General features: G+C 34.0%; 2 protein-coding genes across 2 annotated transcripts; one reads left to right on the top strand and one right to left on the bottom strand.

Moving 5' to 3' along the window:
* Window positions 1–2,585: 2,585 nt before the first annotated feature.
* Window positions 2,586–12,178, bottom strand: LOC144437234 (protein BANP-like). Its single transcript, XM_078126136.1, has 10 exons — window positions 12,076–12,178; window positions 10,191–10,295; window positions 9,467–9,552; window positions 8,878–9,080; window positions 7,795–7,892; window positions 7,206–7,304; window positions 6,886–6,961; window positions 6,149–6,312; window positions 5,460–5,668; window positions 2,586–5,078 (listed from the first exon to the last, which is right to left on the bottom strand). The coding sequence occupies exons 2-10, from the start codon at window positions 10,261–10,263 to the stop codon at window positions 4,755–4,757; spliced, it is 1,332 nt and encodes a 443-aa protein (XP_077982262.1). The 5' UTR covers window positions 10,264–10,295; window positions 12,076–12,178; the 3' UTR covers window positions 2,586–4,754.
* Window positions 12,179–12,513: 335 nt separating this feature from the next.
* On the top strand, window positions 12,514–26,497 carry LOC144437270 (protein O-glucosyltransferase 2-like). Its single transcript, XM_078126186.1, has 10 exons — window positions 12,514–13,007; window positions 14,813–15,015; window positions 16,915–17,120; window positions 21,005–21,082; window positions 21,668–21,840; window positions 22,777–23,014; window positions 23,628–23,837; window positions 24,327–24,416; window positions 25,110–25,214; window positions 25,497–26,497. The coding sequence occupies exons 1-10, from the start codon at window positions 12,808–12,810 to the stop codon at window positions 25,512–25,514; spliced, it is 1,521 nt and encodes a 506-aa protein (XP_077982312.1). The 5' UTR covers window positions 12,514–12,807; the 3' UTR covers window positions 25,515–26,497.
* The last annotated feature ends 67 nt before the right edge of the window (window positions 26,498–26,564 follow it).

Below are 26,564 nucleotides of genomic sequence, written 5' to 3' on the forward strand. Positions count from 1 at the left end.
TGTTCAATATCCTGTCACGCTGTTTATTTCTACCAAGGTTGCTGATGATGTCTTGTTTGTACTTGTGTGTGTGTGCATGTAATTTGCATTTTTGTCACTTTGGGGTGAAGCTGAAGAGATATTCTTTTGAGGACAATAAAGTTTGATTGAATTGAAATACGAGTCAAAACCTAAGGTGCCATTATTTCCATTAAATTTCATATACAAGTTGAATCATTATTCCCCAATGTATTTCTTCAACCACCCAGAGAAAACTTGTAACATGCATTTCTGTTTCTATGAATTGGAAACAAGTGACAAGGCACCTTATGTTCGATTAAAGTTCAAAACCAACTGACTTCTCAACATGTCTAATATGTGCTCCTACTCCACTCCACTCCACCCTTGCTTTATAATGTAATCAAAAATGGGATGTGATAATATCTTTGGTTTACATCTGGACCCAGACAGGCTTCAAGGACAGCTTTTGATTCACATGTTATTTCAAATTCAGAAGAGACTTCTGTGGCTATTTGAGTCTTGGCTATTTGGGTGAACACCATTGTCAAACCAGACAATTAAGTCTCTGGGCTAATAAAAACAGCTCAATAAATGACCATTACCAGTACTTGGCTGGCCTCCTTAACACACAAAAGACTATCCTTAACACCACTGTGAGTTCAGTTTGAATGAAATTGATTTGTGTGTGTTTAGATGTACTTTATATATGTTGTTGCTAGTCTAGCTGCTAGACCCTTGGGCAATTCTGCTAAGGGATCGGTCAGTTTCTTCAGCCTGGGGTGGGGGGGGGGGGGACCGGCTGATTAGGAGTCACCCTGTTTTTGAAATTGGCAGTGGGGGGGGGGGGGGGGTGTCACGCTGTTTTCAAAATTGTGGATAGGGGGGTCATTGTGTTTTGGATTGTGATAGAAGAAAAAAATCCTTTTTCTACAATGCCATATAGCAAGTTGTCTGAAATGTGGTACATGTAAATATTTGTTTTTCTCCCTGTTTCTTACATAAATTCTTACTTATTAGTTCAAGCATAACTATAAATATACATATACATGTATTACCTAGCTACCACACTAGTTACAGAACATGTCATGTAAATGCTTGACTGTATCACAATCAGGGCTTCCCTTATATTGCACTTTGGGGCAAAAGTGAACTTGAAGGTTTCGTAATGGTAATCTTCATAGATAGTTTATAAAAGAAGTTAATCTAAAATGTTCCCTACTCGTCGCTATGAACTTGTCAGAAGGGATTAATACACTTTCTATTTGGACACTACATGTTATTGACACTACAAATCACCACATCTCATCAGATTCCAGTTTCTATTATACACTAGGTATGACCACCTAAAGTTCTCTAACATACCGGTGACTTTATTTACTATACATGCAATATTAATGCCACTATACCAATGTTACGGGGCCATTTTTATGTGACATGGGAAACTCATTTAAAACTTACATTTACGTTAGCTATTCGAAGCTTGGAAATATTACCTCAAAAGCTATGAATAACCTAAACATTGCCTTAATAGAAGCAAAAAAATGCAGATCTGCCAGGGGAAAACGCCCAAGGACTCCCTCACCCCCAGAGGTCACTCAAGCATTCAACTAACACTCAGATGCACCAACAACCTTTTTACAGTCATAATGGTATTAAACTTTTCTTAAATATTTTCACCTAATTCTAATTTGAGATGATGGTCTTTTAAAGATGTGAAATGTTTGCCATGGTATTCTAAAATTGCCTTAAACGCCAAATCTCCCCTACCAATGATACTACCAGCAGATGTGCTGACCTTTCCTACATGTAAATAATGATGCCATTTAACTTTTTAAGAACATATTTCAACCCTGTGTGAGTTATAATGAATAGTTTCTGATACTTGATGGTGCTGTCTTGTAAAGCATGGATTAAGTTATTGCTTGAAAGGGTCTGAATAGCCTAAAAATTGGCTTTAAGAGTAAAAATCCCCCAGGGCTTCTAGAGGGAGACCCCTATGGATCCCCCACATGAGGTGAACATATCCCAATTTCAAGCTCTTCCCCTCTGTCAAGATGCTATCAAAGTATATTTCAAAAATATTTCAACCCTGTGTAGTTGCTTTTTACATGTTGGTGCTGTCTTTCTTGTAAAGCTTGGAAATTATTGTCTGAAAGGGTCTGAATAGTCTCAAAATTGACTTTTCAGAGTAAAAAACCTCCAGGACTTCTAGGGGAGATTACAATTATGATAGTGCTAACCCAGGATCTTATAAAGTAGATGCAAGACAGTCAAGCAGTCCACACTGAGCCACGATAAAAAAATACCTGTCATGTGAATATAATATATATATATATATATATGGGGGGGTCATCATGTTTTAGAATTAAGTGATAGGGGGTCAGCCTGTTTTTTATTTTACAGATAGGGGGGTCAGTGACTTTTTGTCGGCCCAATTTAAGACACCCCCCCCCCCCCCCCCCCCGGCTGAAGAAACTGACCGGTCCCTTTAAACCTAATATGTGATTCAGTGACATGGACTTTCATATTTGATTGCAAGTCTGACATACAATAATAAAACAAAACATTATTTTTATGAACTGGTTTTAATATTCCACTTGTCGTACCTACCAAAAATTTAACTTACAAATATGGAATAAAAATTTGTGTCAAAAACATAAATAACAATAAATTCAAATGATGTATCTATAAAGTCAACTACATGTCAAAGAATATATACAAGTACACACAAAAAAGTATTGACATAGTGAAACGTCTTCTATAACAAAGATTACATATATATGGTCCATCTTGGTGAGTGGTCCATACAAATATGAGCAGCAAAATACACGTATTTACAGGGTTTTTTTTAGTTTTTCTCTCAATTCAGAATTTACATAATGTTGACATTGACTTGTATACCATATTTATTCTTTATCTTGAGTCTATGTCTCCTATCTGATACATCGACTTTGTAGTTGGATATTTGTTAACTATCTGCAATTATGCAAATGGCTGTCATCAATTGTGACTTACGTAAAGACTATCCTTTATTCTGTGCAAATATAATAATTTAGCAAGTGTAGTTAGTCTGTAAGATACACTGTGATGGGGCGCCCTCACACATTGGTCATCACCCATTTCAGATAAAGCAGCCTGGTGAGGGCAGAGCCATGTGATGTATCTTACAGTCTACAGTGCAGTGTAGCACGTTGGATTAACTGTACATAGACAAATGAAAATTACAGAATTTCACCATCCCTCAACTATCTCTACTATACTATAATGCTACAAGAGATACATTACATTAAAATATGAAAGACCAATCTAAATGTTTAAAGGCAAATTTTCCTAAGTAAAATATGGCTATAAAAGTACACTCTCATGTACCCTTAACACTTTCATTTTTCTAGAAATTCATTGGTAGTATTTATCTTTATTATCAAATCAATGCAGGGCCAATTAAACGAAAAGGGACAATTCATTGGAAATTTAAAGGGGCACAAGCTGAGTTTATATGTATTTTGGCATAGTTTTAGCTGCATATTTGAAAGGTAGTCGCAGTATTGTACTGACTGAAGCACACTTAACCAGACCACTGCTGAAATCAAACCTGGTATCATGATATAACCCATAAACGATTCGATGAAGTAATTTATCATACGTATCAAAAAATGTTCATGAAATCCCTACTATGCAATTGGCTGTTCTAACCATACCAGAAGAGAATTGTAATGTTATATAGAAGACAGGCATCAACATTAACAATATACTGGAATGTGGTGGTATTTTCACTTGAGTATGCTTACAAACTCAGCTTATGCCACTTTAAATACAAAACGTCATAAATATGGCAGTGAGACAAACACAGGAGATACACTTATTGTTCGACCTTGATAATCTACCTAGCACTTATGGTCACTCTGTCACTTGAAATATGTATATTATTATTCAGATATGTACAAATATTCTTGGCTTAGCCTAGCATAATAAATTCATGACCAACAACCTAGAATCTGTAGTACTCTTGACCTGTTCATTATAATGAACATAGATTTGTGAAACTAAAAGAAACTCCTAAAACTGAAGACTGAAATAAGTTTGATAGAAAGCCTATGTTATATATAAAAGTGATAGAGCATGATGGGGCAGTATCAATATGAAAAAAAGTCACCAACTTTAGAAGATAAAACTAATTAAAGCCAATGTTACTTAAGAAATTATAACATTACAAATTTCTGGATTCAAAATTTTACAAAGATCTGAGTGTATGATCAGATGAAATATGTGAAAGTGAAATATGAAAGAAGGATGTGAAGGATGCACTTGACTGTACAATATGGACACACGCTGAAAGTCAAATTATGCAATTCTATCGGCACCAGCAATAAAGGGTGCACCTAGAATATGAAAATTGAAAAATTACTGATAGCCCTTCTCATCCATCCCAATCCCCCCCCCCCCACATAAAGGTACTAGACCAATTGTGAATGTATATAATTTGTAAGTAAGTGTATGTGGTTGTTATATGAAGATACCATCATATTTTGAAACAAGATGGTAAGCATCTTATCTGACTTAGAATTAATTCTGAAATGACAAAGATTTCATTTTTTTTAAAAAGTCTTTGATATGGCGAAGTTCAGAAAGTTTAGAAAGAAATATTTGTGAAACTGAATCCACTATTGCAAAGTTTTCAGAAAAAAAGTTCATATTATTTGAAATCTGTGATAGTCAGTCTATACTGTACATTCTTCTCATATAGTCACATATTTTCATTGTGTCTGTTGTAATTGAACTGTAGTAGGCTGTATCTGTATTTCACCACCCTGTATTTGTTGTACCTCATGAACCTGTACATCTGGGTTGACAGCAATCTGTATCTCTCCCTGAGGTATTGCCACTGCTTCCCCTTGCTGTATCTGTATGGTGTCGCCTTGTTGTATATGAATGGCTTCTCCACTCTGCGTCACTTGTACTGTAACTTGTTCTGGAATGGTTTGTTGCACTACAGCTTCTCCATCGGCTACATGCTGGATGTGAATCTGTTGGTGCATCTGTTGCATCTGTTCTACTGCTGCCTGTGTTACCGCTTGCTCCTGGTGGTAAGTCAAAAGATAAACATGCCAACATTGTCTGTTAGATTAAATATATTACTATTTTTGCACCTATAAGGAACCACTTGGTGGTATAAAGAGCACTTTACAAGAAACTGAACAGTACTGAGAGTAGGAAATCATACATTGTTGTTTACATTTTATCTACTATTCACTATTTTGATGTTTGCATTTAAATATAATTCAAACAATACAATTCTAGGTTTCCATAATACAAACTTGTCTCGTATGAAAAAGTCTGTGACAAAATTCAGCTACTAGTATGTTAACTCAGCATCTGTACTATTCTACACCATCACCAAGTGAAAGTGCTCTTCAAATATCATCAGAACTGATGCTGTACATAGCAAGCTATAGTCTTACCTGCATTTCTTCTCCATCATCAGACCTCAATGACTGAATTTGGTGTGTATAGATAGTAGTAGCAGTAGGAGATTTACGTGAAAAGGCCTTCACTGACAATGATTGACCTTTCTGCTTTCGTCGGAATGCTGTTCTACATTTAGAGTCCATGTTCTGTTTAATTCTATGCCAGTCAGTTTCATTGACACCAAATTTGTGAATCAAATGACCTGTTGAGAATGAACAATCAAAGTCATGCTTGATCAGTTGTCTCTCAAATATTTTTTTGATCTCTTTTTTTTTATGCAGTCGTTCAAAACACAGAACACCTTTATATGTCAGAAAAAGAATGTTGCTATATATTGGTATGACATACTACTTGCACCTAGTAAAATACGTGTGATAAGATGGCATATTTTCATGCATGCACAAATATACAAATAATTCTTTATATTTATACCATGCACGAGCCAAGTTGAACAAAAAATATGGAATATACACTCTGGTTGTTGTATGCATGTCTATGTCACGGGTTTTCCTGTGTTTGAAATACGAATCAAAATGTTCAAAATTGTCACTACTTTCCCCAATTTCATATTACTGGTGGTGGTATAATTATGTTATTCTTGTGACTTTAGGGTTGTCATTACTTGTCTTGCGACTTGTAGTGACAAAGCCCCGTCACTAGTAGGAAAGACTATATTACTTACATCTGATACCATATATCATAAGTGGATCCAGTTGTTTCTTGCCATGTTTACCCATACCCGATATATTTGAACACGCCTGTGTTTCTCTGTCAAAGATGTAGTCTAACAGTGTCAAAGCCATCTTTTCTGGTGTACGACATGTTGAATGTATATGTAACATATCACTGAAAGAATAGAAATTTGTTTATTTAGCAATGTTTACTTCAAATTTCCAAAAGAAAAAATTTATCAATATTAGTAGAAGACAGTGGCTCCTACAAGGCAAAGATACAAATCAAGTTTAGGCAAATGATTTTTATTGTTATTTTCAACTAACCCCTTTTCTTGCCTACAATCAATCATTCAATCAAAAATAATTGATATCACATCAGACTCCAAAACCATAATTTCATGCAATGAGTCAACTTGCACAGAATATTGTTTTGAAGAGATTTGTCATCAGTTTATTCAAATTTGATGATTGCCTTATCTCTAGTAAAGAACTCCTGTCTAGGGGTGCAGTTTGAAAATGCTTGGTCCATATGTTTTGTTCTTGACTTGTGTTGATAGCAGGAGACTCTTGTCAACTGGCCGATCAGAATACATTGGACAAGTGTATATATTTGGAGTAGGTCTGATGTAGGCTAGTATATAGTCAGCCCATGGTTTCATACTCTTATCATGTCTTTCTTTGAGTTTCAAATTCTCTACTCTCAATACATTGTACGTAAATTTGACATCAAGTTAGTCATGCTTACCTAGGTGTGACATGACAACGTACTCTCATTTCAATATTACTTTCATCCCCAAGCCATGTACCATTTGGGTAATCATCTGAAACAACAAGTTTATGGTCATTTGGAATTAATTCTCGTATGTACATGCACACATGACGTATATTTCTACATGATGGTCAGAGCAGATAGCAAGGTTATTTGTAAGTATATTTCAACACATAAGTGTTAGGTTTGTTTCTGGTAAGCTAGGATTTCTTTCACTTACCTTCTGAGTTCAGTGTGATAAGTGTTACATTAGAACCAAACATTGGTTCTGGTAAGGTAGGATTTCTTTCACTTACCCTCTGAGTTCAGTGTGATAAGTGTTACATTAGAACCAAGATTGGGTTGTGGTGAACTAGGATTACTTGTATTTGATATCTGGCTTCCTGCACTCTCCTCTACAGAGAAATAAATCATCAACATAGTAAATTTACAATGATTTCATTCTTACATAAAAATACTGAATGTGACATTACAGTTTACATAAAAACTCAGGTGACTGTTTGTATGAATCTAAACTTGATCCTGGAATAAAACTTTGTACCAGGAGCTATGCACTGTTACACTTAAGGTTTTATCTACCATAGCACATAACAAAATTTCACAATGCCATGTCAACTCAGAACTAGTATTTTCTAGGCATCAGTGAGTCAGTATATGTTTCATAAGTCACTTCTTGACAGACTATATTGAATTCTTCAAAAGATATCATTTCCTGTCTTGATCAGATATCATGTATCAAAATCTTCAAATGCACCATATATTATATTACTACAGAAAGAAATTCCAATTACTAAGTATTTTTACATTCAGCTACTTCAGTTACTAATGATCAGATGGCTTAGAATTAAAGGAGTTATGGAAGGAGAAGATGTGAGATCACCTCACCTTGTGATTCTGGTTGGGTTTCTTGTCCTTGTTGGTTCTGTGGTAATCCGATAATGATAGTACTCTGTCTACGGGGAGTGTAGTTGCTATTGTTGGCACTATGAGATACAAAAAACATTGCAAAGATTTCAATTCAATTGTGTGTACTACTGGTACATTTGCAGTTGCTGAGCTGTTACCAAAACATGCACTGAATGTATTGTAATGACAACCCAGAGATGTACACTTCACATGTTCAGACTATACTAAGTCAAAGTCTTCTGACTGTCTTTGATGATTGACTTACTACAGTGGAAACTGAGGTTTCAGTTCACTATCTATAAGATAGACACAAACTAAAACTGTTGTTCACTGTGGTAGATTACACAAGTAGGTGTTAGTGGTGCTTCTATTATGCAGATGTAATCACCTGGTAAACAAGATAGTGTAAACTCTGGACATCCCCAAAATGATGTACACTGCAAGATCACGGAAGTCATCAGAAATGCTACATGTAAACCAACGTCCATTTGATAGTTCATGCCTACTTGTCTAAACAATAATTTAGCCTATGTCTATCTTAGTAAACCAAAACTTCAATTGCCACTGTAATATTAGGTCTTAGTATATTTTATCATTTAACAGACAAGGTTTAACCAGTACTAGTACAATGTATGTGTGGAGGTGCTATCATACTAGGAAAGAATACTCAAATATATTCTAGTGCTAGAAATCACATGCAATCAAAAAGTTATCTCCAGTGTATGTTTCATCAACTGACAGTACAAAGATGTGAACTTCATTGATAGAAATAGTGGAGGGACAAGATATTACAAGTACATGTCACCCCTGTTGGTAAAAGTCTTTAACTGGAAGGCAAAAATTCAACATAATTTTTGGTACCTGCAATACCATTTTACCTCACACTAGAGGGCCAAATAGGACATGAAGGCTGATTTATTTCACACACACCTTTAGTAATGAATACATGTATGTACCATGTGAAGTGGCAATCACAGTGACATCAATTTTTTATTACACAGTTAGGTGGTAAAACTCTATTTCAGGTACCAAGAATTAGAATAAAATTGGAAAAAGTTATACCTTCTTGGAGTTCCTCTTTGTTGTGTTGGTGTGGTTGATTCACCCCCACCACCTTGGTCTGATATCACTTTAGGAAAATTAGATTCACTCATGTTGTCTAGTTTTTCTTCTAGATATTTACATCTCAGGTTGATTGTCTCTAACTTGTTTTCAATACTATCCAGTCTCAAACAGATGGCTTTGTTCACATTGAATAAAATTTGCTGTGGAACAAATGTGGAAGAGGGCAAAAAACAGAACACATCAACTCTCAATATATATAAATTAGACAACAGACAAATGTACGACAAAAAGACAAATGCCTTGATACAAGTTCAATGATATTTGGATATGAAAGTTCTGTCTCAGCAGAGTCCAGTGTTCTCCCCACTATTGGGAAAGCATGGTGCAAACACCACCCTTGCCATTTAGGCTGCCATGCTTGGCAGATTTCTACTGTTCTACAAAAATGTTGTACCATCCTTGAGCTTTAGAGAGAACACTGTAGTCATATACGTTATAAAACGTTTTGGATTTGTGATGATGATGCAGCAAATGATTGCTGATACATTGTATGTATTATTGTGTATGCTTATTTCTAAATCTTTACCTTTATACTGGCAGCCTCTGTCATATTGTCATCTTGTGATGTTTTTTGTCTTTTTGCAGGTGGTTCATCAATCAACTGTTCCTCTTCTGATTTATTTGAAGAAAAAAAAAGGAGAATGTTAAGGAAGTCTGCGAAAGTTGCAATGGAATGAAAAAGGTAGATAAATTGTGGATATCTACAGCCACTATAGAATGAATTTGAAATGGATGAAGTCTATTTTATCACATGACAACATGAATTCTAGGCTATGAAGTACTGATACTTCAATCATGTAGATGAACCAAGATTGATATGAAATGATGGGCTATTCATATTCAGTAAGAGTGGCCTTTTTTTTATTTTTAGGTTTCTCATGACCCAGATCCCCCCTTCAATTCAGCAAAATAATCCTAAAAATCTAGAAAAAAAATCATAAGTACATATTTGGGTGAAAATTATCTTAACCCTGAAATTTGGACCTTTTACAAAAATAAATGATTCATAGATTCATTCTGACTTCAATCAATTATCATTTATTTGGTATCCAGACTGTTCAAAGTATGAAAATGAATTGAAAGCATCACCAACATGTAATATGTACATATAAATTATTGTTAACATTCAGATTGAACAATCATTCTAATGGTGTTATGATGAGAAACATAAGAATAAATATGTTTGCTCTAATATATTCAAGTTGTTTGTTTCAAGTGTTTGTATTGGTAAAAAATAATGCAAAACTTACCTTGACTGTTTGTGATTTGATTGACAGCCATTTGTAAGGCATCAGTGTCACTTAACTGTTGTTCTTCTGACATCTTGATTTTTTTTTATCTAGTGACACCATACACTGCAAGAGATATTTAATTCCATTAAAAATTACATTGTAAGACCTTTCAAAGTGCATATCTACATACACCTATGTTGTAGTGTGATTTACTTTGTCAAAGAATGTAAACCAAGTAGCTGTAACTACAAGCTTCAATCAATTTTTGATAAAGGTAACTCTACCAAAGTACTATACATTACTGCCTGGTGAACAGTGAACTACAATGTATGAGGGCTAAAATGTGTTACTCTACTAGAATAATATTGTACAATGCACTTTCTGTTAGTTTACTCTTTGAACTGGACCTTACACTACTAGTTTGTGGATCAGACTGTGTATACAGTTTGACAGCTGGGTGACAACTTTGCATTGAGAGAAAACAGACATGTCTGTTACTATGACTTTAATAGTTGATTGTGTAATCAGTACACCTATAGCCCATAATACATACTGCAATTTACATATATTATCAAGTTATACTGGAAACTTTGTTTGCTACATGTAGCTACCATATATATCTTTCCTTATACATCAGTTTGATTTTCTTTCATTTTAAAGACGTTATCTAGTGCATACTATATCTTGGTTTTCTAAGCAAATATGGTTGCAAAGTACACTGTGATGGTTGAACCTCTGAGGTGAGTACATGTTTAATGCAATATACTAGCTAGATTCATCTGAAATTTTACCACACAAAACTCTCATTTTTATTGTTTGTTTTTTATCAGATACATCTTCTTTATTTTCTAAGATAATACAATCACCATTTTCCATGGGGAAAAAAATTATCAGGATTGTCCAGTAGTCAGTATTAACTGATACTCTACAAATGTACCTTCAACAAAATACTTTTTACAATACCATTATAAATGCATCTGATAGTAACCCACAATTGATATATTCAGCTGATACATTGAATAGTGGAGACCTACCAACACTCATTTAGTTTTGGGTTGGGATGAACCCTGGCTTGCAAAATAGTAAAATACTTTGCAATAGAAAATTTTTTGTTGTATATTTTAATTTTCCATACCATATGGGATTTGTATGGGTAACTATTCAATATTCTCCAAATTTATCAAACTCTCTTTGTAACTTCCAAAAATCTAAGTACTGCCTTTCCACGCACCACTGAACAAAAGTGAATTTCTTCTGTCATTATATTTTTGAATTTTGCTAAGAGCTTTCCTTCTGATACATAAATTTACTGATATTAATATCATTTTTTATTTTACTTGTACTGCAACTGGAGAATAAGATCACATTTCTTTGTGTCTTTTTTATTTATTACTAGAATTGTTGTTTTATGGTAAAATGTGTAATGAGACCTCGGGTTCATACGATAAGGAAATTGTTACATGTATTTGTACGAGAAATGTCGCCTAGAAATAAAGCTATAAGCTATACTATAGCTATAAGCTATACTATAGTGTATAAACGTTACGGTACATGAGAATGGCACGATGCACGTACAAACGGTGGCCCATTGCACATTTCTCTTTTTCCCCGTTAAATTTTGCTTTGTTTAAATGCATTCCAATTTTGAGAAGTGAGAAAATTTTTTGATATCGTACATTTAGTTGATATTGATAGGTATTGTACGGTCACAGCTCGAGGCCCAGGACAATCAGGCAGAATTGAAATAAGTCAAATTAAGATGTTCAACCGCCAAAAAACAACGACATTGATGACGAACATTTCTGCAAATTACCTCAACACAATCGCATACTGTAGTTATTGACTTTCACGATGTCGTTTTTGTGCAAAAACCTACTACATAACAAGTGTGGGGTGAAATTACCTGATTCTCTGGCTAGGAAAGGGTAGTACGCAAAGTTTTCAAGTCCAAACTTTTCGAAGTCACGGGATATTTCGCCAAGCACCGCGATAATGGCGTCTCCGTCTCGCGAGAAATGACGTGACTGCGCATGCCCCAAATGCGCAGAAATATTTGCGCAGCTTTTACAAACACGACTTGCTCCCCAGTGACTTGCATAATGTCTCAGTGTTGTGCCACCAGTTTCAGCCAGATATTTCTTTTATAATCGAGGGGAATTAATAATTGCATTACCCGTGTCAATGACTTTATGGAATTACACACACAATTTTACACTGTGCTAGCTGCTGATCTACAATCAATGGGCGCGGTTAATAAAAAGAACAGCTGAGGTCAAAGTTTGCAAGATATGCTAATATTGTTACAACTGTGACAGCAGATTTGCTCCGATTTGCATGTGTATTCTTCAAAGCGATTCATTGTAAATCGTCTGAAAGGCAGCCAGGGACGGTCTGGCCCATACGTGGAGTTTTCACTGTTGCCTCGAGCTAGAGCCAGCAATAGAAGTCATCAGTTTGAAAACTTCTAAAGGTGTCATTTTGTCAACAAATATCTAGTGTTGATACCGCACGTCTCTGGTGGAAAGTTGTTGATGGTTTATCATTACCTCTCTACAGTTGTTAAAAGTTTGATCATTGACTTCGAAGCTTCCGGTTTAGCAGCCTTGACTGTGGCGACATTTACTACTGTCTAGCTATGCATATTCTGTGGATAGTGGTGACACTTTTCTTCAGCTTTCAAGAAATATTTTGCATTAAAGACCCTGTCACCGGTCTTGAAAGGGAAAGGATAGTTTGTCCGCAAAAGACGTTGGTCTACGGTCCGGGATTGGAACCCAATTTCGCAGTGCCAGCTCGATTTTTCTTCATCCATGCTATTGACACAGAAGGCAAAAAGTAAGTATTCCTGTCACAAGAACTTCAAAATACATTACCAAGGTCTCAATTGACGTGTTGTTGTTGTTTATGTATACGAATTTAATCTGTAATTGTTGTTATGTAAATTTGATGACCAGAAGTGTTTTGTAAATTGGTACTGGGTATTATTGTGCTAATGTGAAGATTTAATGAGTTGAAAGATGGTTAAAATTCCAAGACTCGGAGGTAATTGTAGTACCATGCTAAGAATTAAAAGCGAACAATGATACAAAACTGTGAGAAGTGAAACTGTCTAGTGTGTGTGTGTGTGTGTGTGTGTGTGTGTGTGTGTGTGTAATTATGAGCAATGCACGGGGTGATACAAATTAATTGCATATTATTGTTGCAATTGTTAATCTCTGTTATGTTGGTGTGGCTCATCCCATGGATCTATTAATTGAGATAATAGATAATATAATAGATCGATGGTCATCCATACCAATACTAGTGGTTCATAGTGTATGCACATGATGCATGCAATGTCATAGGATAAGTGAACAAGTTGTTTGCTATCTCCCCTCAATGGTAGGCCTAGTGATGTGCTTGTTATTTACTCCCAATGGTAGGCCAAGTGACGTGTTCCTAACACATGCACCATTCAGTCACGTTTTACTCTTTACTTAAAATGTTTTCCCAGCATTTTATTTTAATGGCCTCAAGGTTGAATACCTAGTCATGGCACATACTGGAACAGTTACACAGCATGGTAATGTGCCGTAATATTATGAATACATCCAGATTTGTCAGATTTGCTCTTGCAAGAATCAAATACAAATGTAATGAATAAAAAAAATACAAGTAATTAAATTGTAGTTCAGCCAATTTGATTGATTTCAAAATTCTGTGAAAGAAAAATAATATCATGCATTGCTTAATCAAGATAAATTTATAAAGTAATGGAATAACCTACACAATTTATAATACAGACTAGTATATACTTTTATATGCAACTGTGTTTTTTTTTAATTAGGGTTGATTATCATGATTATTGGAGATATATCTATAAATTTATATTCTGTCAGTAAAATTTGCATATATACTTAATATATTAGTCACTACTGTTCAGTTACTATTATTGCTACATAATATATGCAAATTTCACCTTCAGGATACACACCTACAGATATTTCACCCCACTGGAATTCTTCACCCCCTTACATTTGTAAATACAGAGACTTAAAAAAAACAGTAGTTATTCCAACTTGAACTAGATATATCATGATCTAGAAATATTAAAATTGAAATGTTCTAGATTGGGTATTTATCTGTTTGGTATTATTATAAAGTATACTGATCATATACACATGACGTATAGTGCTACTACCAAACCAGAAAGACTATGGAGTTTCAATTAGGCAATGTAATGGGGATCTACATTTGTTGTTATGAATAACACAAACAAATTAAAATACAGACATTGATAGTGTGCACACTTATAATGACACATTTTATCACACTGTGAACACAAATAAACAGTTTTGTGTTTGAATCTGAATCTCCCTTCTTTCAATCGACAGGGATGGCAATTTGTGTTCACAGTTATAGAAAATGTATCATTTTATATGCTTGCACACACTATCAGTGTGACTGTGCCTGTGTTTTGTTTTGTGTCATTTGTAACAAAAAAATCCTGTGCAAAAAACATGCTACCTAGTACATGTAGAAACTCTAGTCACTCTGGTTTTGTTGTAATCTGTTCTAAAAACAAAGAAAGCATGTTGTGTCTGAAGTGAAAGGTTTAACACTGGGTTCATAAATAATCTCCTTATTTTGTTTCATTACAGTTTTACTTACTCTCCAGGACCAAATGCATTCAGTGTGACAGTTCAACCTAGAAACCAGCGAGGTCGTATCTGGACACAAATTCTGGACAGAAATGATGGCTCATTTATTGTACGCTTCAGAATGTATACTAGTTATGACAACTTGGAAATTACTGTAAAAAGTGGAAGTGTTCTTGTTGCGAAATCACCATATATTTTGCAAGGTAACCTCTGTCATTACAAATGTATATTTTTCATTGTCAAATATAGACTCAAGTTTGGGCACTGTGTGGAACTTTCTTTTTCACAATGGTACATGTAACTTTTCTCTCTCTGTACTTATAACCCTTGTACATTCTTTTGTATGCAATTTTAGTTATTTGAGGTGTGTGCTTCTTTGCGTCATGGGTAGTTGTTTATGTATCTGGTGTTAAATTGTCAGTCTTCAGTTTATTTCTATCTTAGATATAATATATATAGCACTCTAGTGTTACTTTCCTTTCAGTCCAAATAAAATAATTTTTAAAAAGTTACCACACCACTTTAGTATAAAATGATTTTGTGATGGAAAATAGTAAAAATTGAATGATAAAACAGCAAAATTATGTATAATTTTTTTTACAAGTATATCCAATTTAGAAGACATATTTTGATATAGTTTTATGTAATCTCATATTTTGTTGTTCAACATTAAAATGTACCAAAAATTGATAGAAAAACAAATTTTGTCCACCAAAATTTGAAAGAAAATAGAGTGGTGCTTTCTCTAACTTCTATTTAAGTTACTCTAGGGTTCTGATTTAGCTTCTATCATTTCCCAGAGTGTATGTATGTACAGACTGGTATTTCTGTGTTGTGTAGTGCTGTCTGTTTCTTGATATTTTTGTATGTGTATAGTTTTGTATGTCTATCTGCCTGTCTCTCACACTTTTCTTTCAGCTTCCAAGAATTTACTTCATGCACTAGTACTGGTGCCATTTGCATTGTACATTATCATCTTGTTGATGTATAGTGGATTCCATTTTTCTCAATCATAAATCTGTGACAAAATCTATACCATATGTTTATCACAAAGGAGGAAATGGTGTGCAGCTCTCTGAAACTTGGATGGAAGGGACACTCTCTCTATTACAAAATGTTTCCTTTAAGCTAATATTTGTTGTAGCGTAATAAATAGAATAACATAGTAAAAATAACAGACAAGTAATAACATATGGTATATTTATTGTATCAGTACTACTGTAGGATTTATCAGTGGAACAACATCCTGTTTGTGATTTTTCTTCACTGTCTCACTAACCACTTGTAATGCTATCATTGACAACTTATTAATTTAGCCACGCCCACCAACTCCATGGCAGCATGCCTGTTTGTAGATATTTATATAATATTCGCTATATGTAAATTATATCACTCTTGTACTCATCTCAATGAAGGTATATTTGCATATTGACTTCATTTGAATATAGTCAACTAGGCTGACATACGTTATCACTCCCCATTGTGACCAATCAATTTGAGTGATTGCAGTTTTTCAAACCAATCAGTTTGAGCATATGATTTTCAAACAACATTAATTGTTTGTCGTGGCTGGCAATACAAGCAGTAAGTAAGTCAGTGAGCAAAATCACAGATTACAATGTAAACAGACTAGTAGAACAAAGAAGCAGTCACTTTTTAGCCCCCAATGGGCCCTGTCCGGAGGGAGTATTACATTGTGTGCATGAGTTCACCCGTCATGTCTCTGGCATGCACCAATGAAGGCTTGATTGAAAACAGATTGTTGTATAGCCAATTTTGAGATATCTACTATTATTTCAATAATTAAAAAGAAAGAAATAATAAGTGATGGTATATTTATGATAATAATAATTTTTATCAATCTATGCTGGATAATGCTTTAATTTTTTATAACCTTGTTTCCCAAGAAGTCCAGTGAGGGTCACCCCTCCTGCGTTCAGTGTTAATATAGGAAGATATCAGGATTTTCCTTTTGTGAAAGTATCAGACATGTCATTCATTTCTTTGTACCACACTATAAATACATGAATTTTTGTCCTTGTTTAATCTAAAGTACAATCTAATTCTGATAATTTGCATGTCATTACCTTTCTTTTCATCAGGACATATTTATCATGAAACTTGCTACTGTCCCACAGAAGATGACGATGCCTGGCAAAAGGATTTACTATGTAATACTTCACCTCATCCACAAATGACCAGAGATCTGTCATCCTTCCCAAGAGTTGACTTAGACAGACTGGCTAAAGAAGCTCCTGATATATTCCGAAGACATAGTCTATGTCATTATAGTATCATAGATAACAAGGTTAGTATAGACATAGTCTATATTATTATACTATCGTAGATAACAAGGTTAGTATAGAGATAGTCGATATTATTATACTATCGTAGATAACAAGGTTAGTATAGACATAGTCTATATTATTATACTATCATAGATAACAAGGTTAGTATAGATATAGTCTATATTATACTATCATAGATAACAAGGTTAGTATAGATATAGTCTATATTATTATACTATCGTAGATAACAAGGTTAGTGTAGACATAGTCTATGTTATACTATCATAGATAACAAGGTTAGTGTAGACATAGTCTATGTCATTATACTATCGTAGATAACAAGGTTAGTGTAGACATAGTCTATGTCATTATACTATCGTAGATAACAAGGTTATTATAGACAGTCTATGTTATTATACTATCGTAGATAACAAGGTTAGTATAGACATAGTCTATGTTATTATACTATCATAGATAACAAGGTTAGTGTAGACATAGTCTATGTCATTATACTATCATAGATAACAAGGTTAGTATAGACATAGTCTATGTTATTATACTATCATAGATAACAAGGTTAGTGTAGACATAGTCTGTTATACTATCGCAGATAACAAGGTTAGTGTAGACATAGTCTATGTTATTATACTATCATAGATAACAAGGTTAGTATAGACATAGTCTATATTATTATACTATTGTAGATAACAAGGTTAGTATAGACAGTCTATGTTATTATACTATCATAGATAACAAGGTTAGTGTAGACATAGTCTATGTTATTATACTATCATAGATAACAAGGTTAGTGTAGACATAGTCTATATTATTATACTATCGTAGATAACAAGGTTAGTGTAGACATAGTCTATGTCATAGTATCATAGATAACAAGGTTAGTGTAGACATAGTCTATGTTATACTATCATAGATAACAAGGTTAGTGTAGACATAGTCTATGTCAGTACGGTATCATAGATAACAAGGTTAGTGTAGACATAGTCTATATTATTATACTATCATAGATAACAAGGTTAGTATAGACATAGTCTATATTATTATACTATCGTAGATAACAAGGTTAGTGTAGACATAGTCTATATTATTATACTATCATAGATAACAAGGTTAGTATAGACATAGTCTATATTATTATACTATCGTAGATAACAAGGTTAGTGTAGACATAGTCTATATTATTATACTATCATAGATAACAAGGTTAGTATAGACATAGTCTATGTCATTATACTATCGTAGATAACAAGGTTATTATAGACAGTCTGTGTTATACTATCATAGATAAGGTTATTGTAGACATAGTCTATATTATTATACTATCATAGATAACAAGGTTAGTATAGACAGTCTATGTTATTATACTATCATAGATAACAAGGTTAGTGTAGACATAGTCTATGTTATTATACTATCATAGATAACAAGGTTAGTGTAGACATAGTCTATATTATTATACTATCGTAGATAACAAGGTTAGTGTAGACATAGTCTATGTCATAGTATCATAGATAACAAGGTTAGTGTAGACATAGTCTATGTTATACTATCATAGATAACAAGGTTAGTGTAGACATAGTCTATGTCAGTACGGTATCATAGATAACAAGGTTAGTGTAGACATAGTCTATATTATTATACTATCATAGATAACAAGGTTAGTATAGACATAGTCTATATTATTATACTATCGTAGATAACAAGGTTAGTGTAGACATAGTCTATATTATTATACTATCATAGATAACAAGGTTAGTATAGACATAGTCTATATTATTATACTATCATAGATAACAAGGTTAGTATAGACATAGTCTATGTCATTATACTATCGTAGATAACAAGGTTATTATAGACAGTCTGTGTTATACTATCGTAGATAACAAGGTTATTGTAGACATAGTCTATGTTATTATACTATCATAGATAACAAGGTTAGTGTAGACATAGTCTATGTTATACTATCGTAGATAACAAGGTTATTGTATACATAGTCTATGTTATTATACTATCATAGATAACAAGGTTAGTATAGACATAGTCTATATTATTATACTATCATAGATAACAAGGTTAGTATAGACATAGTCTATGTCATTATACTATCGTAGATAACAAGGTTATTATAGACAGTCTGTGTTATACTATCGTAGATAACAAGGTTATTGTAGACATAGTCTATGTTATTATACTATCATAGATAACAAGGTTAGTGTAGACATAGTCTATGTTATACTATCGTAGATAACAAGGTTATTGTATACATAGTCTATGTTATTATACTATCATAGATAACAAGGTTAGTATAGACATAGTCTGTGTTATTATACTATCGTATATAACAAGGTTAGTGTAGACATAGTCTATGTTATTATACTATCGTAGATAACAAGGTTAGTATAGACATAGTCTATGTTATTATACTATCGTAGATAACAAGGTTAGTATAGACATAGTCTATGTTATTATACTATCGTAGATAACAAGGTTAGTGTAGACATAGTCTATGTTATTATACTATCGTAGATAACAAGGTTAGTGTAGACATAGTCTATGTTATTATACTATCGTAGATAACAAGGTTAGTATAGACATAGTCTATATTATACTATCATAGATAACAAGGTTAGTGTAGACATAGTCTATGTTATTATACTATCGTAGATAACAAGGTTAGTGTAGACATAGTCTATATTATTATACTATCATAGATAACAAGGTTAGTGTAGACATAGTCTATGTCATAGTATAATAGATAACAAGGTTAGTATAGACATAGTCTATATTATTATACTATCGTAGATAACAAGGTTATTGTAGACATAGTCTATGTTATTATACTATCATAGATAAGGTTATTGTAGACATAGTCTATATTATTATACTATCATAGATAACAAGGTTATTGTAGACATAGTCTATGTTATTATACTGTCGTATATAACAAGGTTAGTGTAGACATAGTCTATGTCATTATACTATCGTAGATAACAAGGTTATTGTAGACATAGTCTATATTATACTATCATAGATAACAAGGTTAGTGTAGACATAGTCTATGTTATTATACTATCGTAGATAACAAGGTTAGTGTAGACATAGTCTACAAGGTAGATAACATAGATAACAAGGTTAGTGTAGACATAGTTGCTATCAATTCAAATTTGAGGTTATGAAGTGTGGAGGAACACAACAGTTGGCTGACATGGAACAAACAAATCCCCAGCTATAACAAGAATTAAGGGGTCACAAACAAATAATGTGTATTTGATAAAAGCCTGATGAACCACCCTCCCCCACAGCAATGAGTGGCCAGAACTGCCTGATTACTGTATATTCATACTGTGTACATACACGCTGTGTTCATCATATAATTATATATCAGTCTCTAGATATATCAATCTGATTTATAGTATTTACATCTCAGCATGTATACATTTCTGCTGTTTGTGAAATAGTTAATTCTATTAGTTTGAATCATAAAAAGGAACCAGCTGTTATTTTATGATTGTATGCTTACTACAGTAACTTAAATTTATGATTTATAATTCTGTTATAAAGGAAGAGCTGACTACCTAGATAATGGGACACGAAGTATTATGACATTACCACAGAACTAGTATGTTATAGAAATTCTAAAGTTGCATGGACCAATATTTGTAATAATTTAATTCTAGTTTTATGTATAATTATATTTTATCCCTCTAAGCCATCCAAGTTGAACACATTCAAACAAACATATGGAATTTGTGACACATGACCGGAAGGGTTTTGTCACTTCTTGTCTTTCAACGCTCATAGTGACAAGGCCCCTTAGGTCACTCATATTTTCTTTGGCTGAATGAAGAAAAATATTGAAACTAAAGAAATATTATTTGTCTTATAGATATACAGAAAAACTCATGGTGAACATGTTGGTTTCAAGATGTTCATGGATGCTATATTGCTGTCATTAACCAGAAAGGTATGTTTTTTTTTGTTTTTTTTTATAGAAGTCTGCTATGTATTTGCTGTGATAAGTCTGTTATTTTGATAATAGTAAAGAGCTAGAGAGAACATATACTAATAGTCAGATGATACTTCTGTATCACTCAGTCACAGACACTGTAAGATAATACAATTGATTTCAACTCTTCATGACATTTCAGTACTGTCAGTTTCATGCACAAACAGATAGGGAAGTACAGTCACTAGCATGACCTCGTGACCTGTGATTCAATCTGTTCCTGGTATTTTTGCGCCACAGATTTTATCAATTATCAATGAGAATAATCCCATTGTTTAGTGCTCTGTAACTTAATTTACAATTCAAAGTTATTATTTCATATTTAGATATAATTCCAAAATAATTTTCTTTGTTCAAGCAAGGAAAAATATGAGATTCCTAAGGGGTGTAGCGACTCATAGTGACAAGCCTTTAGGTCACGAGTTTTTGTCTGACTAAATGAAGAATGTGATTATAGTTGAGAAGGTGAGATTACCAGACATGGAATTTTTTTGTTAATTTGCACCTCAAAGTTAGTATTAAATGTGTATACTTGTATTGAAGGTAAGGTTACCAGACATGGAATTCTTTGTCAATCTTGGTGATTGGCCCTTGGAGAAGAGAGCAGTTGGTGATGACCCATTGCCTATCTTCTCATGGTGTGGATCAGATGGCAGTAGAGATATCGTCATGCCAACATATGATTTAACAGAGTCTGCATTGGAAACTATGGGCAGGTAGGCAACATTTCATAATGATACAAGAATGAAACTGGGGGCAGGTAGGCAACATTTCATATGATACAAGAATGAAACTGGGGGCAGGTAGGCAACATTTCATATGCTACAAGAATGAAACTGGGGGCAGGTAGGCAACATTTCATATGCTACAAGAATGAAACTGGGGGCAGGTAGGCAACATTTCATATGCTACAAGAATGAAACTGGGGGCAGGTAGGTAACATTTCATATGCTACAAGAATGAAACTATGGGCAGGTAGGCAACATTTCATATGCTACAAGAATGAAACTATGGGCAGGTAGGCAACATTTCATATGCTACAAGAATGAAACTATGGGCAGGTAGGCAACATTTCATATGCTACAAGAATGAAACTATGGGCAGGTAGGCAACATTTCATATGCTACAAGAATTAGTGTTCATGAATTCTGGGTTCGCAGTTACAAATGAAAATTTCTATTCAGAGAAGTCCAAAAATTTTGGAAGCAAATCCCTTAAAGTTTCACTCACATCTTGTCAGCATCATCAGGGGTGTACTACATGTGCTGTTGTCACATATTTGATGTGCTATGAAAAATTTGTAATTATAATATGCATTATTCTCGTAAAAATCAACATGACTTGTGTAAATAAAGTATGACAATAAAAGTAATTTTGAAATTTCATTTCCACGATAAGCTGTTTAATGAGAAATGATATCTTGTGAATTCAATAATAAAAACTTGGACAAGATAAAATGCATTGGTTTCGTTCATGTCCACTTATCAGAACTTAGACAGAAGTGGTGTACAGGCCTTGGTAGGAAGCTTACAAAAGTATCGTGAACTGTTTGAATTGTTTAAAAGTACAATAACCAATAGAAATAGATGACAACCCATCAGTGGGCAGGTTTGATTTGTGTTTGTGTGTTTGTTTGTTCTTTCCATCTTTAGGGTAACTTTGGACATGTTGTCAGTCCAAGGAAATACAGGACCACTGTGGGTAAACAAGACAGACAAGGGTTTCTGGAGAGGGAGAGACAGTCGTCGAGAGAGACTCAATCTGGTAAAGTTGGCTAGGAAAAATCCTGATCTGCTGGATGCAGAACTTACCAACTTTTTCTTCTTTAGGGACGAAATGGAAGAGTACGGACCAAAAGTGTCCCACATTTCATTCTTTGATTTCTTTAAGGTAAGGAGACTCCCCCACCCTCATACACACACACACACTTACACACAGAGATACAAAGGGAGTAAATGTTGATCCTGAATATGTTATAACGTCAAATATCCCCAAATTGTTCATAAACAACATCTGAAGTGTTCATCAAGCATTTCTACAACATGATAATAATACCCTTGTAATAATTACAGCTGTTACCATAGTGATAAACTTGCCGTAATCTTACCTGTGATCATGACTGCTGTCGTAGCAACAATAGAGTTGCAGTGATGGTGACTGTTGTCATAGTTGTGATAGACATGTAGTGATAGTTGTTGTCATAGTGATAATAGAATTGTGACTTTTGCTGTTGTCAATTGATGATAGACTTGCTGTGAATAAGACTGTTGCCATAGTAGTGATAGACTCGTATTGATGAGGACTGTTGTCATAGTGATGATAGACACGCAGTGATAATTGTCGTCATAGTGATGGAATTATTGTGCCCATTATGGTTGTCGTAGTTATGAGAGACTTGCAGCAATCTAGACTGTTGTCATTGTGGTAGACTTTCAGCGATAACTGTTCTCATAGGGATGATATACTTGCATTGATGATGACCACTGTTTATATCCCTATATAGTACAAATACCAAATCAACATTGATGGTACAGTGGCAGCATATCGCTTCCCATATCTAATGGCAGGAGACAGTGTAGTTTTCAAACATGAATCTATCTACTATGAACACTTCTATAAAAGTCTGAAACAGTGGGTCCACTTTATACCATTCAAGAAAGACCTGAGTGACCTTGTGGAGAAAATCAGCTGGGCTAAAGATCATGATGAAGAGGTATGTCAAAAAATTGAAATAGTGGTCATGAAATTAGTATTGATAAATTGCTTTGTATCACAGTCATTTATTTTCTACATGAAAAGAATTTTCTTCAATCTTCCTGTCATTTAGTTTTTCAGAGCCGATTTTTTTTTTCACATTAGAAGGTAATAGTTAGAGATAGAGAGTGTAACCTTTCCTACTGTTTTGGAGAGCAAATACTAGTATCTGTAAAGTAAATTCAATTTGTCAAAAAGAATAGTTTTTTTTTTATTACCTGTTGATATGTACAAGATGTAGAATCTGTTGTGTGAAATATGGCATCTCTGTATGGCACACATGTTGTCATGGTAATTCATTTGACCCTATGTCTTTACTGTGGAGCAGTCAAAGAACATAACAGATGTTGAAGAAGTAGACAAAACGAAAGACTTAAAAATACATAACAGACTGCAAATGTAGTAATATGGTTTAGGTCTGATTGCGTTGTTCTGTTTTTATTTGTAGGCCTATCAGATAGCAGAGAATGCACGGGAGTTTGCACGAAACAACCTAATGTCCAATGATGTGTTTTGTTATTACTTTCAAGTACTGAAGGTGAGACAGATAACCTTTTATTTGATATTGTTGTGATTTCAGGAATAGAACACCATGTTCAGGTGTTTACACATTTGTCTTCAAAATTCTCACCATGACGTCCATCTCCAAGGTCAAGGGTCAGTCAAGACTGATCTTACTCATCAATGAAATGTAAATAAGAGAATTTTGATTTACCTGCATGTTGCCATGGATACAAAGGAGGATACATATACATATACCTGTTTAGAATTCGATTTCAAATATACAGTTATAGAGATTACTGTAGAGGTTTTGCTCCAGAATTATATTTGTCACTACTACTACCTATGGATAATATTGACCCTCATGTAACAGATACAATATCTTTTTTTATAAGTAATTGATGCAATATTTAGTGAATTTATCTTTGGTTACTTTTGGAGAAAAATGTCTCAGTTGAAGCTAGTGCAGGACAATGTATAACTGAAAAGTTACATTTCCAAAACAAAGATGGCACTTTCATAAATCCTGGTACTCTTGCTGCTAGACCCCCCAGGCTGTTCTGCTTATGGTAAAGGTGACCAAAGGTCACTACTGGGGGTGCTGCACCTAGACAGAGGTACTCGTTTCCTGTGAGATTTATTCAGTAACCTCCAAGATCCAAGGTCTTACTTCAAGACTATAATTCTGGCTACTAGTACTACATGTTTTTTTTCTGTATTTGCAATTCAGGAATATGCTAAAAGACAAAATAGAGAACCTAAACTCTATGAAGGAATGGAAGAAGTGGAGCAACCAGAAGATAAATCACCTTGTAAATGTCACCATTTCCTTCCTGTAAGTATATACATATATCTGATTTGTAACATTGGACACAATATACACAGATAAGGGGTAGAAATAGTGTTAGACCCCTCCCCAGATATACACCTGATTGCAGTGATGAACACAAGTTACACAGATCAGGGGCAGAAATAGGATATGGACACACAATAGAGGCATTTGGGGTAGAAATAGTGTTTATAGACCCTTCCCGAAATAAAGACCTGATTTGGGGTTTCTGATTTACTGTCTTGATCATTTTAGTACACTTTGTGTTTATCTTTTCATTCTTGGCAGAACCATGATGAATTTTAAGCTGGAAAAAACTGCAATACATATCCTGTAGTCAGATGTCTATTGTTGACAATGGTCAATGGGTGCTATAGAAGATAAAACAGGAGCAGTCCAGGTTTTCATATATTACTCCAAGTAATTGTGTACTTACCAGTAATATTGATGCAAGATGGTGGCCAATAAAAGCTCAGTGGTGTAGTTCAAGAATCAACATATCAAGACTTAGTTAGTTTCTACTGCTTACCTATAGTTTCACGTCTGGATACTTATCCAGTTGTTTTCCGCTCTTTCACTTTTGTTCCGGACAATCCAAAACAAACAATGCTATGAAAGTTTAAAACAAAACTATATATACTCTTATAGTCCAAACATCCAAGCCTTGCTTAGTTATTAGCCCAATCAAGTGCCATTTGGTGAACATTCTAGTCCCATCAGTTGTCATTTGGTGAACACTCCAGTCCAGTCAATTGTCACTTGATTCACATATGCAAGCTTTATTGCGACCATGGAAAAAAACTGTGTATGTTCAAGACGGGATGTTGTTTTAATATAACTAGGCATTTATTGAGATCTGTGCAGAAAGAAATTAATAGTCACTGGATATATTACAAGTAATGAAGCTGATGAAATAACAATGATACCTGTACACAATGTAACTTATACAATTTGATACATATGTAATGAGTTCTTATAAACATTCATAGTATATTTATTCAAATTATGAATTATATCAACAAACTTTACTTACTCTTTATTAATGGGATCTCTTTAAAGGAGATCACTTCAGGTTTATAAACTTAAAGTGTCCTGGTCTGTACTTTGTAGAATTAGACAAAATTATATATAAAGTTGAATGTAGAATTTTTTTTTTATATCACAGTTATTGCTTAATTCTATGTTACAATGTACTAACAAGGTGAGTATTAATGGGTTTTCTTTCTTGACAATCTTCAACTTGAAGGTACTGTTATTAGCACAACTGAATTAAAGGTGAATTAGTGCTGAAGACATTGTAATCAAACTCTGTCTGTCTCTCTGTGTCTGTCTGTCTGTCTGTCTGTCTGTCTGTCT

Source organism: Glandiceps talaboti, chromosome 7, assembly GCF_964340395.1.
Source record: "Glandiceps talaboti chromosome 7, keGlaTala1.1, whole genome shotgun sequence".
In the NCBI taxonomy this organism is placed as follows: Eukaryota; Metazoa; Hemichordata; class Enteropneusta; family Spengelidae; genus Glandiceps; species Glandiceps talaboti.